The 20,828-nt window shown below is 38.6% G+C and overlaps 1 protein-coding gene and 1 pseudogene across 5 annotated transcripts; both read right to left on the minus strand.

Annotated features, from left to right (window-relative positions):
- Positions 1 to 1,881: 1,881 nt before the first annotated feature.
- On the minus strand, positions 1,882 to 3,384 carry LOC121236633 (annotated as a pseudogene).
- Positions 1,882 to 11,299, minus strand: LOC121236886 (protein PEROXIN-4). 5 transcript variants are annotated; one of them, XM_041133387.1, is made up of 8 exons: positions 11,046 to 11,298; positions 9,560 to 9,627; positions 9,390 to 9,435; positions 8,991 to 9,110; positions 8,787 to 8,915; positions 6,584 to 6,713; positions 5,437 to 5,528; positions 1,882 to 2,923 (listed from the first exon to the last, which is right to left on the minus strand). In XM_041133387.1, the coding sequence occupies exons 3-7, from the start codon at positions 9,393 to 9,395 to the stop codon at positions 5,440 to 5,442; spliced, it is 474 nt and encodes a 157-aa protein (XP_040989321.1). In that variant the 5' UTR covers positions 9,396 to 9,435; positions 9,560 to 9,627; positions 11,046 to 11,298; the 3' UTR covers positions 1,882 to 2,923; positions 5,437 to 5,439. The 5 variants fall into 5 exon arrangements, 2 of the variants coding, with proteins under 2 accessions (XP_040989321.1, XP_040989320.1); XR_005934826.1 differs by lacking the exon at positions 1,882 to 2,923 and adding an exon at positions 5,009 to 5,300 and having other exon boundaries at positions 5,332 to 5,528; XR_005934827.1 differs by lacking the exon at positions 1,882 to 2,923 and adding an exon at positions 5,009 to 5,300 and having other exon boundaries at positions 5,332 to 5,528; positions 9,560 to 9,637.
- Positions 11,300 to 20,828: the final 9,529 nt, after the last annotated feature.

Consider the following 20,828-nt stretch of genomic DNA (forward strand, 5'->3'; position numbering starts at 1 on the left):
AGTATTGTGTTGTGTAGTCTTGACAATACATTCTTTTCAGAATACACATATAGAAATTTTCTAGTAACTAAGTTATCATGAGAAACTTTCTTTAGAAAAAAATATATTATATTTGTCTTTAAAAATCAATGCAAAAAATAAAGTAAAACAAGAAAATCAATCACGTGACATAAAAATATACGTGGTTCGGCAACGTGTCCATGTTCATAGAGTTGCAAAAGATTTTTTTATCTTAAAGAATGACAAAATACACTGAGGGGTGAAATATATTGTTCCAGACCAACCATATTGTTCATTAGGGTTTGGATAGTGAGAATACCTGAGAAGTGTTGAGAATGTTTGTGAATAGTAGTGAAAAAGTAATAATAAAATATTGAATAATAGTAAAAGGTATGTGAAAAGTAATGAATAGTAAAAAATAGGTGAAAAGTAATAATAAAATAAAGAATAGTAGTGAGAATACTTGATATACTCTCACTTGCCAAACCAATGCTTTTATAGAGTTGTACGGCAAAAACACAAATTGCACAATTTTTGGATTATTCATTCTAGTAAGCCTCAAGCGAACTCTTTGCTTAATGTTTGCTTAAGCGGCATGTCAAGCGAACTCTCTGCCTAAGTTTCTCGAGCGAACTTTCTATTTGGCATTTTTGAGACACAAACTGGGTAAAAAAAAGTTTTTGGGAGCGTTGCACCCCTAGACCCCCATGAGGCTTATCCATGTTTGTTTCGGCTTAGCCCAAGCTCATCGAAACTCTAGTAAAAAAAGGTAACAAATCCTTATCGGGTCGGATTAGGTCATCAAATTGGACCAACACAAGAATAAAACAGGCTCGACAAGCCCAACAATATTAGCTTTCAAACTAGTCATGCAACTCATGAAACAAAGTGTCACCACAAGGAAAATCTATATACATAGACCCCAGGAACTATAATGCTTGCCTTCGAGTCTTCGACCGCATTCGAACAATACCAATGACCTCCAATATGCAACTATTTATGCCACCAACTTCGGCTAGAAGTCAACCCATTTCCAATGAAGAGAAGTGCTATACACAACAATTTCATCCCACTTCTATCATATTACGTTGATATGATAATATTCATCAACCCTTAAAACTTGTTATTTTAACAAATTAAAGTTAATTTGATGGTTGGTGGCAATCCCATATTCCCATAATGTGATGTGAGATGAAAATGTAATATATAACATTACTCTACAACAAAAGGATCAAACATGTTTCAACGAAGTTAATGCAGTTACGGAGCGGATGGATTACAAGGTAATAAAAGGGAAAGTACACGAGATACATGCAATCGAGTGAACTTGCGCAAAAGTTACATGGTCTTTGTTAATAGATAGAGCAGGATTATCATACTTACGATACAAATAACCGAAGAATATATAGTTTGAAAATTTAAATATATCTCAACTTACTTTATACATTCAAACACATATCTCAACCTCCTTCATATATTCAAACATATCTTAATGGGATTTACAAAATACTACTATTCACATATCAACTCAAATCATTTGTGATAAACTCAGCACTCAAACGCAGCCTAAGAGTTCGTTCTCATCCCCATATTTGGGATTTACACGAACAAAAACGTGGACTGCATACACACAAACTAACCGGAAAGGACGATCAAAGTTCAGATGTGTCCTTTATATAACGTGTGGAAATCATTTTACCTCTACCCATCTATCTATGCTCCAACTAGGAAAGGCTCGGCTTCAAAACCGATGGCAACATTATTTATTACATCAAGAATTCGTGGTGTATTCAGATCATCAAGCTCTGATAGAGTTAATGATATTGCACTATCACATGGCAATAAAAGATCAACAAATCCAGTTTAGATTCATTGGATATGGGTATCAATATTACACTCTGACATAGCAGCAAAAGCACAAGTTTAATCCAAGCAAATGACAACATAGCTACTAACTCAAGAAGTAAAAACCTCTAAGCCTGAGCTAACTCAAAACATACATACAAAGCATAAAGGTCAAACATAATACTCGGGAAATTAGTATGTAGATCAGCCATCACCCTCAACGATCACATCTTTGAACGCCCCACCACTTGGGATCATAGGAAGCACCTGTTCTTGATGTGGTACAATTACATCCAGTAAGTAGGGTCCATGAGTGTCCAACATTTTCCGAATTGCTGCTCTTAGATCTCCCTTCTTTGTGACGCGGGCAGCGGGTATATCACAAGCTTCTGCAAACCTCTACATGTTTGGAAAAATCTCAGATTCTCGAGATGGGTCTCCGAGATAAGTGTGAGCCTTGTTAGCCTTGTAGAACCAGTCCTCCCATTGCACCACCATACCCAAATGCTGATTATTCAGCAACATTATCTTAATAAGAAGATTCTCCACCTGTATGGTTGCCAACTCTTGGATATTCATAATAAAGCTTTCATCACCATCAATATCTACCAAAACAGGATTGGGTTGTGCAACCGCAGCTCCAATGGCAGCAAACAACCCAAAACCCATTGCCCCTAATCCCCCATAAGTCAACCAATGGTGAGGCTTCTTATAGTTATCAAACTTAGCAGCCCACATTTGATACTGCCCAACACCAGTGCTTATAATTGCATTCCCATAGGTCAATTTATCAAGCATCGAAATTTCATATTGAGGAGGAATAGCTTCTCCAAAGGTCTTAAAACTCAAATGGATATTTCACTTTATGCTCTTTTAACTCCTCCCTCCAAGCCGAAAAATCAAGCTTGAGCTCAACATCCGATTCATCCCCTCCAATGCCAACCTCACATCAGTGCATAGGGACACATGGGGCTACTTATTCTTCCCAATCTCTTCCAGATCAATGCCAATATGAACAATGTTAGCTCGACTTGCAAATGCCTTGAGCTTCCCTGTCACACGATCATCAAAACTAACCCCAAAAGCAAGCAACAAGTCAGACTTACCCACGAAATAATTAGCATACACAATGTCGTGCATCCCTAGCATCTTAAGCGACAACTGATCCGACAATGGGAATGTCCCAAGACCTATTAAAGTACTTGCCATCAGGATCCCAGTCAACTCGACAAAATGCCTCAACTCCTCACTTGAATTCAAACACCCACCACCAACATATAGCACTGGTTTCTTAGACTCGGACACCAACCTCAGAATCTGTTCCAACTGAGCCTTGCTAGGCTCCTTTGGCAACCAAGAGGAGTAACCAGCCAACCTAATGGGTTGGTTCCAATCCGGAACCACCAACTGTTGCTGAATATCTTTCGGTATATCAATTAGAACTGGACCCGACTGACCCGACGCAGCCAAGTAGAAAGTGTCGCTAACAATCCTAGGAATGTCATAGACATCGGAGGGAACTTCGACTCCAGTAGTCATTCGGACTCAGAATCGGAGCCCGCATGTACTCTGAACTCTGACTTTTTTTTTTTTTAAAAAATACACATGATCAAAACGACGTCGTTCCACTTCAAGATGAACGACGTCATTTTGCTTGCCTTGTTGACTTTTTGTCTTGATGAGGTAAGTAAACGACGCTGTGAAGGAAGGAGGACCAAAATGCAGGATCCCTTTCTTCCCCACTCACTTTTGCACAATAGACTGCTCTTCACTTCCGCACAACTCAGTTGAGTTTCGAACGTCGTCTGCCGTCACCTGAGGCTGTCGTCTGCAACTGTGCCGTCACCAGAGTAATTGTCAGAATGATTTGTAACTTCCTCATCCAATAAATTTGTTGCTCCAATGTGCAATTCTAAAATGTGAAATGTGATTTGTAACTCCCATTGTGAAATGTGTATGAATTTTTGCTCATTTCAACTTCTTTGTTGTTTTCATTTCAATGATTTCGATTTTTAAGTTGTTAAATTTAAGAATTGAAGGATTTAGGATTTGTAAAAATTGGGTTTTTTGTTTCAGGTGACGTTGCGAACGTCACACAAATTTTTCGCTCAAGTATGGATTGAGCGACATCACACAGATTGTTCGACGTCACACAATCTAATTTATCGTTTCGTTTCATTTCGAAAGGATTTAGGATTTGCAACAATTTCTTCACGAAACGATGTCGTTCCACTTGTGTATTTTTTTTTAAAAAAAAAAAATCGAAGTTCAGAGCCCTCAAGGGCTCAAACTCTAAACTCCGACTTTGACTTCAAATTTCGCAAACTCCAACTCCTTCGGAGTCGAAGCCTCGTCAAAACTCGAACGAAGGTCCAATGTCGAAAATCTTATCCACCCCTAGCTGTATGGTCCGTGGGATGATACGTAACAAAGCTCAAATACAAAATGTAATGCCCTTCCCAAACCTCATTTTTTATGGATGCTAACAAAGATGATAATAATATAATAAATGCTAATAGTCTTCATTCTATGTCTCAAAAATATCAACCGTGTATCTAAAAATGATTAAAAACAACACTCAAACCGTTTGCAGCACTTAAACCATAGTGATGACCCTAGTAATGGATTCTATTGTATGTAGTGTTGAATATCAACCCTTTTAGCCATAAATTAGATAAGAAAGTAAACCGTTTTTTAACTTGAGCAACGCTTTTAGGATTGACTTGGGGTCTAGTTTACTTGATCCACAAAACGCATCTACTAGATCCCATTCCAATAGAAATTGAGTCTTAACCAAATCCAAACGAGCCCACGAGGAAGACTTAGACTGCATTTGATTGCAAGACTCAACTGAATTCAGTCTAATTTTAAACTGAGCCTAATATCCAAACACCTAACTCTCAAATTACTAAACTCATTTTAACTCAAAACCTCCTTACATATGAGACCTATAACCTTTTTCAACTTAACACATCTTTATACGTGAGACCCATAATTTTTTTCAACTTCTCATAAAATACACTAAACTCATCTTAACATCTAGACACACTTTAAACTCAGTTTAGATAGACTCTATATAACTCCCTTCACTACTCAACTCATTACTATTCATAAAGAACTAAACTCAACTGAGCTTAACTTCACATCCCAACGCAGCCTTAAATAGAGAGAGAATAATCTCATAATAGCCTACAACGAAGAAATGTGTTTCGCGTTTACTTGCAGAGACTTTCCTCTTTGACGTCCATCACTGTTGTCTCGTGCACAAATGATCAGCATGTCCTCACAACGACTACTTGCATAAAACAATTCATACTATCGTCCAGACGAACTGACGAAGGAAATCGACATTTTTCTTCGTCATGACAACACGGACTATTGTAATTTGTAAGCACACTCCATGTTCTAAGTAAATGACAGGAAAAAAAAAAAAAAAAAAAGTAGATATTCTCTATTATGTTATTGCATAACATCTTTGTATTCTCTATTATGTTATTGCATAACATCTTTGTACAACACCAACAACATTTGACAACATTATTATGAGTGCAGACACAAAATCCAGAGTAGACAGCGTCACAGCACACATACAATTCAGCCTTTCTTGGGCATGGCTGCAAGCCTAGTATACATCCTTGCCATGGATTGGTACCCTCTAATATCACCGGAACGCAAAAGGTTACCTGGCCAAACCAAAGTGATCGAATTAAAATCAGCACGATAAATGAGTGATACCTCAACCCAATAAACCACTTCTTCTTTAAGGCAGCCATTATTTAATAATTCACGCATTAACATGGAATGGGACAGTGCAAATGATGTGGTGTAACAAGTATAACCTTTTTATGTTAGTTGGCAAGAAAAGTTTGTACATTGTTTCTCTAGTTTTTTTTTTTTTTTTGTAAGAATTTTTATTTGGAATATAAAGCACTCTCATTTAAAATAAACAATACAGGAAAAGCAATCATATCCCCATCTCTATCTACCTGAAGTCTTGACATTCCAATGAGACAAGCATAAATTGTATCTTCTTTTTAATTTTTATCTATCTGAAACAAGTATACAGCGATAGGTGTTTTAATTTATTTATCTATTTACTTATTATTGGTCAGTCTCAGGGGAACTGCCTTTTAATGAAGGCGGCCTTAGTCACTGGAAATTGTTATAAGAAAGTAGGTGTTTTTCTCAGCAAAAATAAACAAAATGGAAACTAATTACATCACACATAAAAGAGTAATGTATCTAGTATTACTTCACATACAAATTGCATACAAAAACACCATCCAATCATGCATAACTCAATCACGTTTCAACATTCATAATTTTTCAGGGAATGACAAATAACAGTTGGACTGGGCTCTAAAAGGGGATTTGCTATACCGGAATATATTGGGTAGGAGTTCAATAGGACTTCCAAATCCAAAAAATCAAATTCAAAGCAGGAAGCAGGCAAGTACTGCTAATAAAATTTAACCATGCCCTTCATAAGAACCAGAAACACAACCTTCTCTCAGTCCCCTGATGAGTATTTTGAGATTTGATAGAAGTCCCAGGAAGCAAATTACCATATTAGTGTGCAACGCAAGTTCATGTTCATACTCTCAAGCTCACCTTTCTTCTAATTACTAATTAGTAATAAATCAACTTTGTTAAACCCCCCCCCCCCCCCAAAAAAAAAAAAAAAAAAAGAAAATCCAAAAAAATTGTAATAATAATGCATAAAATTATAGAAGATTACCTGAATCACAATTTAATGGGCTATCAGGTTCTGGGTGGGCCATCAAAGCAATAATAGCCCTACAAACAGATTGGAGTGTCCAAGCGGGGCTCCATGCATTCTTCAAAATATCAAGGCAAATCTCTCCCGTCTGCAGAAAAAAATGTACTACATACCATAAAAAATGCTCAATCAATCGCGTTAGCAGCATTGAATTGAGCATTAGCGTCGACCATAACCCCGAGCCTTCCAAGCAAACGATGCAGGCTCAATTCCTTAAATTCTCAATTCATTTATTAAGTGGTGACACCTTTGGCTCAAAGGAAGGTAGCCTCACTCAACTTCACCATTTAGTAGGCCAATTGTGATTCTATATACGCTCTAGTGAGCTCAACAGGATCTAGTGAGCTCTAAACTCTTCCTTCACTATCAACTGAAGATAACTTGCCGACCTTAACTGATGTTTTTTCAACTATTAGAAAGGGATTATCCTCATATCACTCCAGCAATATTCCACATCCCACATTTGCTCATCACCAAATTCATTCATTCAACATTGAAATCCTAACTTCAAGAAGTGGCAAATGCTTTGTGGAATCGCACTTAGTCTACATTGAGTGGCTTAGGTAATTCCAATATGTGTGGTGGATCTTATAGCATACTAGAGAGGATAGTTTGGCAGCCATCATTGTGAAGTTATATGGAAATTGATTCCTTCTTGCCTAAGTGGTGCCTACGAAGAGAATGAAATGATTGGTGCTTTGAAGATTGTGAAAAATCAATGAACAAGATCAAAGTTTCTTTTATCAAGACCCGTTTTCTTTGAGTGGTCAGAGTATATTTGTGATATTTGTGGTCATATACAACTTCTAAATAAAACAAGGAGGTGTGGATAGTATATGCTGAATCTCATTGAAGAGACAAATTTGATGCGAAGTATTACTAAGGTTTTAACATCACCTGCCGGTTCCACATTTCCTTAGATTTGGAGAGTGAATGCCCTTTTGAGAGTGGCCTTTTGTGTGTGGACGGTGGCGTTGCGAAAGATTTGACATTGTCACATTGGACAACTTCAAGAGAAATGTCATGGTGGTGAATTGGAGTGTATGTATTAGGAGAATCAGGAGGCTATTGATCATCTTCTTCTTCATTGTGAAGTAGCAAGAGACTTGAAATTGTGGTGAATTGGCATATATGTGTAAGGAGAATTGGAAGGCCATTGATCATCTTCTTCTTCATTGTGAAGTATCGAGAGATTTATGGTGTTTGTTATCGAAGGGGTTTGGTGTTGATTGGGTTATAACTAGAAAGGTGAAAGTGTTGTTGGTGAACTGCAGAGGACAAAACGGGTATGATAATGTTTTGCAAGTATGGAGGTTGGCTCCTTTCTACTTCATGTGGTGGATTTGGAGAGAGCAGAATGCACAGATCTTTAAGGATAAGGAAGCTTCCATGGTAGAGCTGACAAAGATTGTCCTCGACTCCCTTTACACAAGGACAGTGGCTCGTAATACTTCACTTTTTTCTAGCTTTTCAGATTTTTTGAACTGTTGTTTTTATTTTTTATTTCGAATAGGAGTTCTTTAGTATACTTCCTATGTACTATAGTTGTGCCCCTCTGGCCTTTTACTACATTACATTGCTTATATATACAAAAAATGTGATGCTAATCTTCGATATCAGAGTTTACTTCTTTTTTTTTTTTTTTTTGACAAGTAAGAATTTTCAAATTACTGGAATTTTCTTCTTCTTATTCTTCTAACGTTTAAATGTATCTATTGTATGCTGTGTACGTAGATGCCACCTCTTTATGAGATGGAAGAAAATTACATCTACATATAAAAAAATGTCCTAAATCTGGCAGAATTCAAAATTCAGTAATTTGAAAATTTGTTGACATTGTGCTTCAAATTTTCCTCCAAATTTCCAGTAATTCAACATAATTTCAGAGAAAACAAGACGTATCTTTGCTCAGCACCTCACAAGTGCTTCAGCATTTTCTAGAAAACCCCTAAACCCCATTTCTGCCAGCTAACCACGTACACAACCTTAAAACTCTATTTTACCATTGTCCCATGATCCACTCTACCTTTTGTCTTCCCCATGATCATCATTGCTTTGATGGTGGAAAGGAACCATAAACAGCATAGTATACGTGATGCTAGTGTCTACGTAGGTACTGATAGCAATTGTAAAAAGTATATATCATACAGAAGATCCGTACCTTAAAATGAACGTTTGGATGAAAAATTTTTGTTAAGAACCTCACTTGAGGAGGTTGCAAAGGATACTGCTCAGGAACAGCAAAAGCAAGCTGGAAGATGCCACCCTCATAGGGAGTCTCTGACGGGCCCTGAATACGTCAAATCAATCAAGCAACAACAACAACCTAATTCACCATTTTTTCTTCATCAACAACTGAGCATACCTTGATAAGAGCAGTCCATTTGAATATGTTGGAATCATCACAAACTAATTGAATATCTGGATCAGCAATTTTTTCCCGCTGCACCTCTTTGTACTCCTTGAAAAGCCTTGCCCTAGATGCCTGCAGACAACAAACATGTACAATTGATATGCTACTCTAGACCTAAATCTCCTACATCTTCAAGGATAGATGATGGAGGCCATATGTGTTCATGTAGAATGCAGCGACATGAACCTACTTGGTAAGAAATGTATCATATAATGACAAGAATTGATGCATAAAGACAAAAGGAATAACAAGCAACACTTGTTTAGGACCCGGATCCGATATCAACGCCTGTCTATTGAAAACAGAACGGTTACACATACCTACTTAAAAACAATAATAGTTATGGCTAACCTGCATTTTGCTTCTATTGCTGATCAAATTTCTCAAGAGTGAAAACCTAACAGTAAACAAGTGACGAAACATAAGAAAAACGAATGAGATGGCAATTTCTAAACAAAGGAAGGAGTTCTTGCTACTTGGTAAAATGTGACAGGCAGTCGAGTTATGCACAAGAATTGTACCCTGAAAGCCGAAGACGTATAGAGGAAGGCAGCTACAGTGACAGACTCTAATTCGGTAATAGATAAGCCTGAAGGAGTCTATCATTGATGTTAGAGGACATGGTTGTAATAAGAGCATTAGCAATGAATTATGCAAATGCAAAGTCATAATTTGCATAATATCACATGATTTTTCATTTGGCTATTCCACTCAAAATCTATTTCCACATTGGATTATCCATCTATTAGACAAAATAATAATAAAATATTATTAATTTAATAATTTTTTTTCTAAATTATTTTTGCTATTATTTTTTTTTTCTAAATTAAGAGCTACAGGGAAATATTAATATTCTACAATAGGAGACTTGGAATATACATCAGAGACTTGGAGAAAGAGAAGAAATTCAGAAACTCGGAGTATACATCAGAATGTTCTTATGTAAAACAATTCATGCTAGAAGCTTTTAATTGGAACAGAAATACAGATAAAGTCCAAGCACTGCTCTTAATTGGACTTGGAGTATACATCAGAATGCTTGGAATTGGAAAAGAATACATATAAAGTCCTGAAAACTAAACCTAGGGAAACATAAGGGTACAGCAGCACACTTGGACAAAATACCAATTTCACATCAACACAATTCCACAATTCCACAATTCACAGCAGCACAAAATCAGCCCATCACCAAAAATTCCACAATTCACAACAACATTCCACAATTCAAACAGATCTACCACAATGCTAACTGTTAGAAGTCCAGAATTTTCATCACCAATGCAAAGTGTTACTGCAAACAGATCTACCACAAATTTTTTTTTTTATAAGTAACAGATCTACCACAAATAATCTGCAACAACTGTGAACAAAGATAAAAATTGAGCACCTACCGTGAACAAATAAAATCTCCAGAACATAGAGAGATAAAATCCATCCATTTCCAGTTAAGATAGTTAGACAAATAATCTACCAGAACACAGATACAAATAATTCATCAATTTCCAGTTAGATAAAAATTTAGAAGTTGGCTCTCCCATGGCAGAACACAGACAGTTCCAATGAAAGATAGGGAATCCCATATTCAATTGTTTTAATAACAAAGTACAAAAAGAAAATCCCAACAAATACTCCAAAATATCTGAATAAGCAATATATGTCAGGTTTATTGAAGTCGAAGAACTCAGAAGCTGATGCACGTAAGCTAAATGCACAGCTTGAGGTATTGCCTTTTTATAAGTTTTATAGCTTCCTGCTCTGTTTGAGGACCGAATGGGTTATTGATTAAAACCCCAAAAAAAATTTTTGATAAGTGAATTAAAACCCCAAAATCACAAGACCATTATTGGATTCAAGATGCAGGTACAAATTCGAAAGTCCCTAAAGAAGTTTACAACCCCTAAAATCGAAAATCCCTAATAACAAACCCTAAACTCTCAATCCACAATAAAATCCTCACAAACCATTTCGAAATCAATACACAAAAAAAAAAAATAGTCACATACTTACCTTTGATTCGAAACTCAGGGAGGATGTGGTTGAAGGACGGCGGCCCCCTAAAAGCAGAGGGCTTCGACTGGTGCTCCTGCGACAGACTGGTGCTACTACGAAAAAACACAAGCTGCTGCAATGAAGGAATGGTGCTGCGACCCAGATCTGTCTAAAACTCAGACTTTGTTACACTACCGAATAGAAGGGAAATGGTGCGGCGCAGCGTGGAAGAGACGGGGGTTGGGGAGTTACTCAGTTTGGGGAAAGTCCAGTTCGAGATGTTTCCAGGAGGAGTAGATGTGATACGGGCTGGGCCGGGCCTGTAATAAGTGGATCGTGACTCACGGGCTGGACGTTTAAGAGACCATCTATTTTAGTTAATCAATTTTGCTACAGGTTGTCCATTTGAGGGACACCTTGCACACCCCTACTCACGTGACCTAAAAAAAAATAATAATAGAATTGAAAGAAAAAAAAAAAAAAAAAAAAAAAAGGGAAGAGAATCACGAGGCACGAAGAAAGAAGCTTGGTTTCAGAGAATCTGTTGGTTCGTAATCCTTCCTACCTTCCCCTTCTCCAAATCTGTTTCTGTTTTGCTTTTCTTTTTCCTCTTCCCCACGATATATAGGAGAAGGACTAATTTTAGTTCAAGGAATCGAAAGCTTCTTTTATTTAAGCTTCTGGTGTCTTTCTCTTTCGGCGACGGACAATGGCATTCATCAACACATCTTCTCCTTCAACAACAGCTCACTCTCGCCTCCAATTAGTCCTCCTCTCTCTCCATTCTCCTTCTATTGCTTCAATCTTGTAATTTTCTCATCATTTACATGTCGCGTTTGGGTCTTTGGAATTAAACTCCATCTGGGTTTTGTCTTGTTAAATCTTCTACAAGCTCCCTGTCTGGATCTTATTTGCTTACCAAACTTGCGCACATTAATGGTCCACTGCATCATATTTTCAAATTCGTAATCTTTGTGACAGCATATCCCATTGGTAACTATTTTTGGTTTTATTTACTTCTAATCGCCCTTGCTTTTTTGATGCTGTATGTGTTGTGTTGATTTACTTTTTCCCTTAGATTGATCGGATCCATGTTTTTCGTGGATATGTTTCCTGTTGGTAACCATCTTTGTGGAGTCGCTCACTCACAATGGCAATTCCATGTTCGATTTCGTTGATGGCCACAAAGAGGAGAGATGCGAAAGAAGCTTTAGCTTCAGAACAATACGCAATTCTTCAATATGCACTGTTTCGCAAGGCTGAAAGGAGGAGCACATTTTTCGTCTTCATCAACCAGCCCGTGCGCACCGTTTCATTTAACCCGTGGCAGCCACATCGATTTCTTGCGCAGAGGGGTCCCCGAAATCGACTACCTTCAACTTTTTCCTCAGTTAATTTCCTTTTATGTAGTAGTGGCCCATGGGCCTTTAGTCATCAGGGTACATAAGTAATTTTCTATTTTTAGTATATCAAAGATAGATATGAGGAGTTAGTTACACTATTGAATATTTTGTATTTTCTTTTAAAACGTAGAGGAGCCTCCGTCGAAGCAGCCATTATAATCTCAATATATGAAATTCATGTGATTTCATCTCTAAATCGTCATTTCCATTAATTACAATACAACTAAGTTGTTACAAGGTGGTATCCAGAGCCCTCGATCCTCTCTATCCATGGGTAAAGACACATGTTTGACACAGTTGCAGGAAGGCTTGCAGTCCTTCAAGAAATCTACAGAATCTCAATTCACTATAATTGGAGTTGAAATGCAGGTTGTGAGGTGCCAGATGGAGGCTATGATGAATCAGCTTTCTTCTATGGCAGCAGACCTGAAAAACACACAAACACAGTAGTTACCGAGACCCAATCATAATGGCAATCCACACAACAATGAACAGATGGTTTTACACGCTGGTGAGATCCACCCGAAAGCTATACGTTTGGATTTTCCTACATTTAATGGTGAAGATCCTCATGGATGGTTATATAAGGTGAATCAATTTTTTTCATTCCATAATACTTTGTCTCAGCGTCGTTTGAGATTAGCATCTTTCCATATGGAGGGCAAGGCCCTTGTATGGTTTTAGGACCTGGATGAATCAGGTGTCCTGACTTCATGGGATGAGTTTGTGAAGATTTTACTAATTCGATTTGATCCTTCTAGTTATGATGATCCTATGGAACAACTAACTAGACTCAGGCAAGTGGGAACAGTGGAAGAGTATAAGGCTCATTTTGAGTCATTGTCGAACATGTTGAGGGGCTTATCAGATCAGTACAAACTAAGCTGTTTTTTGAATGGTTTAAAGGATGATATAAGGCTGACTGTGCAAATGTTTAACCCAATAATCTCATCTCAGCTTATGGTCTTGCCAAGATCCAAGAAGAAAAAGTATCCCTACACAAAAAATTTACTCCCAGAAATTTCAACACCCACCACATAGAACCAACCACCCTAAAATTCACCCCCTACCTTGCCAAAACTGAAACTCCCAAGTCTTATGGCAAGGTAATTGTTCTTTTACACAAAATCAATCCCAATCAGGTGAGAGAGGCGTGAGAAACGCCTATGTTACCATTGTGACTCTAAGTGGCATAGAGGTCATAGATTTCAAAGTCCTAAGCTATATCTAATTGAAGAAGTGTTGGAGGAGGACAACTCAACTCAAAGGGAACCTAAACCTCATCCTGTCCTAGAGGAGTGCTTAGATTTGACAAAAGTGGGGAAGAACCCTAAGATTTCATAACATGCCATTATAGGGTCAATCAATCCTAGAACCATGCAGGACAAAGGGAGAGTGGGTAGCCAAGGAGTGACAATATTAATTGACTCAGGAAGTATGCACAATTTCCTGGATTTAGCTTTAATGTTACAACTAACATTACCAATTTTAACTCAAGAAAAAGTGAGAGTTAAGGTTGCAAATAAGGACCAACTGGAGAGTGAAGGGAAATTAATGGGGGTCAACATCAACATTCAGGGAGAGGTTTTTCAAGTAGATATGTACCTGCTAGAGTTAGCTAGATGTGATATGGTTTTGGGTATTTAGTGGCGACAAGGATTGGGCTCAATTCCTTGGAACTTCCAAGAATTGACTATGCAGTTTACTTATGATGCTAGGGTCGTTACACTGAGAGGGTTGTGTGTAAATAATTGGCTGGAGGAAGGGTCAATGCACAAGTCAAACATCATGGAAACCAAAGGCCTTTTACTCCAATTAATTGAACCTTCACCAGAAAACAAGACCATCCCATACCTAAACCTATAACAGCTCCTAAACACTTTTCTTGACATTTTTTCCACCCCAAAAGGCATGCCCCCAATACATGCCCATGACCATACTATCACCTTCTAACCCGGTACCAAACCAATTTCAATCTGACCCTATCGCTATCCTTATTTTCAGAAGGATGAAATTTAGCGTATTGCGAAAGAATTACTGGATTCAGGGGTTATTCGACCTAGCCACAGCCCCTAATCATCCCCAGTTTTATTAGTGCGCAAGACTGATGGTACTTGGCGCATGTGTGTGAATTACCATTCATTAAACAACGCCACAATCAAAGATAAATACTCTATCCCTATCATTGATGAGCTCATGGATGAATTACACGGAGCTCGAGTTTTTTCTGAACTCGACTTAAAGTTGGGTTATCATCAAATCAGGGTACGACTGGAGGATGTTCTTAAAACTACGTTTAGGACGCATGAGGGCCACTACTAGTTCCTAGTTATGCCATTTGGCCTAACTAATGCACCATCCACCTTTCAAAACTAAATTGTAACACCCTGCATTTTAGTGTATTTTTACTAAATGATTATTTTTATTTATTTAAATTTTATTCTCGTATTTTAAAATTGGTTGGATTTTTAATGAGTTTATTTCTATGATTTTAATTGGTGAAAATTAATTTTTATGTGCTTTTTTAATATTTATTTATTGTTGTGCATTTAAATTATTTTTCATATTTAATTAATTACTGTGGGATTTAATTATTTCAATTTGAATTTACCATTACGTTTAAATTATTTTATTTAACTTGTGGTTTTAAAATCATCTCCGTTGGATCATTTTTGTGATCCAAGTTATGAGGATTGGACCTCATTTCTTTTCCCTCTATTTTTCTTTCCTCTCCTTTTCTTTTCTGTCTTTTCTTTTTTTTCTTTTTTCTTTTCTTTCCTCCTTATTTCTCCTCCCCGCGCGCGCAACTCCCTCTCCCTCCCTCTCTCTCTCCGTCCGTTCTTCCTCTCCCCCAGCCCGCCGCCGTGCGCCGGCGGTGGTCGACACCGCCCGGCTCCCCAGCTCCCCCAGCCACCGGCGACGCCACACCTCCGTTTCCAGCTCCATTCGCGCCGCCGTTAGCCACCACGAGCCCATTGAAGCCGCGGCACTCTTTCCGCCGCTGCACCGCCGTCGCACCACCATTGGCCACCATCTTCTTACCACATCATCCTCGACCTCTTGGCAACCCATTGGACCCAACCCCACCTCCGATCTGTCACCGGTGAAGCACATCCAACTCTATTTCCGTTTTGGGCTTTTTGGTCTTCTACCGCCCATTTCGCCGCCACCCACGGCAAACCACCACCACCATTGGCTTCACCGACCTCCCCAGGCTCTACCCTATCAATCTTGGGTCTTCGTTTGTCTCCGTTTGAAAGTTGGTATTTGTGACCCACAGCCACAATGTATTTACACTGTGGTGTTGCTCAAACGTCGCCTTTTTCAACTTCGTGATCCTTCGAAAATTATTATATTGCACTGTAAGTATTTTCCTTAAAGAACTTTCGTGATTTAAATATATTTTTGCACTAACACATATTATCTGTGAATTGGTTTGTTTTGCCGGACTGAGTCCGAGGAGTTTCGGGGGTCGGATGGATTGTGGACGCAGTTGTGTTTGTTTGCATTGTGAATTGTGGTTGTTGGTTGTTGGTTATGGCTTGTTCATGTACATCGCATACTGCATGCATGATCATGTTTGTAAAGAAAACTGGGTTTTCGCATGATTGCATACATGTTCATGTGTTTATTGAAAATTAGATTTTCATGTGAGTAAAAGTAAAAGAGACTGTAGGGATGGTGGTAAGCAGGGATGGTGGTAGAGTCCCGCCTGCGATTCCCGCCTACGGTGCACGCGGTAGGGATGGTGGTAAGCAAGAATGGTGGTTGTGTCCCGCCTGCGATTCCCGCCTACGGTGCATGCGGTAGGGATGGTGGTAAGCAGGCACGGTGGTAGAGTCCCGCCTGTGATTCCCGCCTACAGTGCTCTGTTAAGTATTCATTGTGTGTAAAGGAACTGTAGGGATGGTGGTAAGCAGGGATGGTGGTAGAGTCCCGCCTGCGATTCCCGCCTACGGTGCACGCGATAGGGATGGTGGTAAGCAGGGATGGTGGTTGTGTCCCGCCTGTGATTCCCGCCTACGGTGCACACGGTAGGGATGGTGGTAAGCAGGGACGGTGGTAGAGTCCCGCCTGCGATTCCCACCTACAGTGTCCGATAAATGGGTTGTTTGTGTGAATCATTTTATGGAAAAATGTTTTACGGATATTTTGGGCCAAAATGGGATTTTTGGCGTGTGTTGGAAATAATCATTTTTCTGGGAAAAAATAGTATTTGATGGCTAAATGTATTTTGTTATATTGTTGGTTGCATTAATGTATTTTTATCCCGAGAGTTGTTTGGTTTATACTTACCTGTGGTACCATTTTATGGTATCGCAGATTTTGATGCAGATGATGATGACGAGCCTTAGCTTGGCTCCGTTGGAGGAGTGATCTGGGATTGCTCCTGTTTAGTGAGTTATGTTTTTATCAATTTATGTATTTACCTTTTGTATTATATTTGAGATGACTGTATAATTTTTAAAGATAAATTGTGTTAAATATTTGTATTTAAATTTCTGGTACTTAGTTGACTTATTTATATTATCCACTGCGACCTTTATTGTGCACATTTGCATGTTGCACACACTCGAGCACATTTCGTTGGGATGCGTGACCGTGTTGTCATCATCCTGGCGTCTCGATCCCTGTGTATTTATATAAGGGGGATTGGGGGCGCCACATAAATGAACCAGGTTTTTATGCATTATCTCCGTCGCTTTATTTTAGTGTTTTTTTATGATATATTAATCCATAGCAATGATGGAGAGGCTCATTTACAACACTTGAAAGCTACTTCTAAGAGAGCATCAACTTTTTGCAAAGATAAGCAAGTGCTGTTTTGGCCAAGCTAAAATTGCCTATTTGGGCCACCTGATCTGGGCCAAGGAATTAAAGTCGACTCAGCCAAAATTCAAGCTATGAAAAATTGGCCTGTCTCGAAGACTATTAAGGCATTGAGAGGTTTTTTAGGCCTCACGAGATATTATCGAAGGTTTATGAGGGGATATGGAGTTATTGCTGCCCAATTAACTCATTTGTTGAAAAAAGACAGTTTTAAGTGGACTGAAACATCTTAAGTGGCCTTTGAACAGTTGAAAAAACCTATGACACAGCCACCGGTCTTAGCTTTGCCAAATTTTCAGATTCCATTTGTTATTGATTATGATGCTTCCGGAGAAGCAGTTGGGGCTATACTCATGCAATAGGGTAAACCCCTAGTATTTTTCAGCCAAACTTTGAAGGGTAGGGCTCTTGGGATGTCAACTTATGAGAAAGAGTTAATGGCACTAGTTTCAGCTGTGCAGAAGTGGCGCTCATACTTGTTGGGATACTCCTTTGTGGTCAAAACAAACCATCAAAGTTTGAAATTTCTATTGGACCAACAAATGGGGACTCTTATGCAACAGAAGTGGATATTAAAACTTATAGGTTATGACCTTTTGGTTGAATATACAAAAAAGGGAAGGAAAATTTGGTAGCCGATGAACTTTCAAGACAGGATGTAGAAACAGAAATTTATGTGGCACTAATCTCACTTCCTAGTTGGGATTGGATCACTAACATCAAGTCTTGCTATGCTGAGGATGGAGAGGTGCAAGCTCTAATGAAGAAGGGTAGTGAAGGGCTATTGCCACCCCCACAACACTATCAGAAATAACATTCTGTATTACAAAACAAAATTTATATCCCTATCAATCCAGCTCTCATTGACAGGATCTTACACTTTGTGCATAGTAGTCCTACGGGACGACATTTGGGTTTTGATAAAATCCTACATCGGCTAGTAAGGGATTTTTACTGGTCAGGGGTCAAGGTGGATCTAAAACAGTTTTTGAGGGGCTGTGAAACATGCCAACGAGTGAAGGTAGACAACACTCTTCCTAGTGGACTCTTCCTAGTGGACTCCTTCAACCACTACCTATACCTTTTAACCGATGGACTAATATTTCCATGGATTTCGTGGAAGGATTGCCTTTTTCCAATGGTTTCAATGCCCTATGGGTTGTGGAGGACAGATTTACTAAATATGCTCACTTTGTATCTATTGCTCATCCTTACACGACTAAAGTGGTGGGCCAGCTATTTGTGAAACATGTTATTAAGTTACATGGTATGCCCCATACCATTGTTTCTGATCGAGACCCTAATTTTACTAGTAAGTTTTGGAAAGAATTCTTCTCATTACAGGATGTACAACTAGCCTTTAGCACTGCCTACCATCCTCAAACTGATGGTCAGACAGAAGTTGTAAATAAATGGATGGAAAATTATCTAAGGAGCTATGTCAGTAATACCCCTAAGGAATGGTCCAATTGGGTGGCCCTAACCGAATGGTGCTACAACTCATCACAACATGCATCAACACGAATTACTCCCTTTGAGGTCCTTTATGGCTACAAACCTCCTAAGTTGACTAGTTATGATACAAATACAGCAAGAATTGAAGAAGTGGGAATTACTTTGCAGTAAAGGGATCAACTTTGGCACCTGTTGAAACACAACCTGGTTAGGGCTCAGGAACAAATGAAAAAATATGCAGATCAAGGGAGGAAAGAACAACAATACCTCATGGGAGAGTGGGTCTACTTAAGACTCCAACCCTACAAACAATCCTCAGTCCAGCAACACAGAAACCTCAAGTTGGCCCCGAGGTTCTACAACCCCTTCCAAATTCTCCAGAAGATAGGAGAAGTAGCCTATCGGCTTCAGCTCCCCAAAACAGCCCACATCCACAATGTTTTCCATGTTTCACAGTTAAAGAGGAAATTAGGTCAGAATGTAAAACCCTTACCCACACTTCCACTCGTAAATGCTAAGGGAGTTCTTCAACCAGAACCGGAAAAGATAGTCACTAAAAGGCTAAGGAAAGTAAAAAACCAACCTTTGGTGGAGTTTCTTGTGCAATGGCAGGGACAACAACTGGAAGAAGCTTCGTGGGAACTGTACCACCATCACCATCAGCAGTTTCTGCATCTTGTGGGCAAGATGTTTTAAGGGAGGCGGAATCTGTTACACTACCGAAGAGAAGGGAAATGGTGCAGCAGAGCATGGAAGAGATAGAGGGGTTGAGGAGTTGAACTCAGTTTGGGGAAAGTACAGTTCTAGATGTTTCCTGGAGGAGTAGATGTGATACGGGCTAGGCTGGGCCTGGAATAATGAATTGGATCGTGACTCATGGGCTAGATGTTCAAGAGACCATCTACTTTAGTTAATTTCCATTTATGTAATAGTGGCCCATAGGCCTTTAGTCATCAGGGCACATTAGTAATTTCCTATTTTTAGTATATCAAAGATAGATCTGAGGAGTTAGTTACGCTATTGAATATTATGTATTTTCTTCTAGAACCTGGAGGAGCCTCCCTCGAAGCAGGCGTTATAGTTTCAATATATGAAATTCATGTGATTTCATCTCTAAATCACTATTTCCATTAATTACAATACAACTAAGTTGTTATAGACTTTCTATTTTTTTCTCATTTTCGTGCAAATCTTACCAAGTGAGTGTGAAAGACAAGAGGAAAATGGAGAGGAAGAGAAGTGGAGTTTCGATAGAAGGAAAATAGAGAGGAAGAGAAGAGGAGTTTCGGTAAAAGGAAAATGGAGAGGAGTTTGGGCAGAAGGAAAATGGAGAGGAAGAGAAAAAAAAGTTTGGCTAGAAGGAAAATGGAGAGGAAAACACGCGCAAGGAAGAAAGGAAAAGTGTAGTTTGGTCGAGGGAAAAATCGAGGAAGAGAGAGTGTTCACTGACCCCAAAATGTTTTTTTAGATAACTACTATAGACACAAGGAAATTATACAAAAATAAACCCACAAACTGACGTGGCTTCATGAGATCCATGAGATCTATTTTACAATAAAAGTAACTTTACAATCTGATGTACCATATCAAGCCACGTTAGTTTGTGACTTTATTTTTGTGTAATCCCTATGTGGCAAAAGTATTTTCCATTTATTTCTTCAATTTGGTCGAGCTACAGTAACAACTAAAAATGACCCACAACACTAATTTACTGCAGCTAAAAGTCATCTTGTTTTGCATTTGCATAATCCAATGCAACATATTTTTAGCTCTATTAGCCAAACTTTTTTTTTTTTATTCGCATAATCCATTGACAATGCTCTTATCATAATACTAGTGATAGTGTAACGTGCAAGGCACATTTTCCTAGTTAAACTATCAATTCTAACTTGCCGTTCTAATGCCTACATAATTCCTCTGAGTAACATTGAAACCAATACTTGCAATTGAACGTCTGTACATCTATTTTATTTAATGATCAGAAAGATTCATAAAATCACCCATGCTCACTCAACCAAACAGTCAAGCAAACAACACTTAATCCATTGTCTAAGGAAACACAACTATCAAAAAAGAAATAACAATAAATTTGAGCAAAAAATAAATTTCATTT

Source organism: Juglans microcarpa x Juglans regia, chromosome 6S (assembly GCF_004785595.1).
Source record: "Juglans microcarpa x Juglans regia isolate MS1-56 chromosome 6S, Jm3101_v1.0, whole genome shotgun sequence".
Taxonomy (NCBI): Eukaryota; Viridiplantae; Streptophyta; class Magnoliopsida; order Fagales; family Juglandaceae; genus Juglans; species Juglans microcarpa x Juglans regia.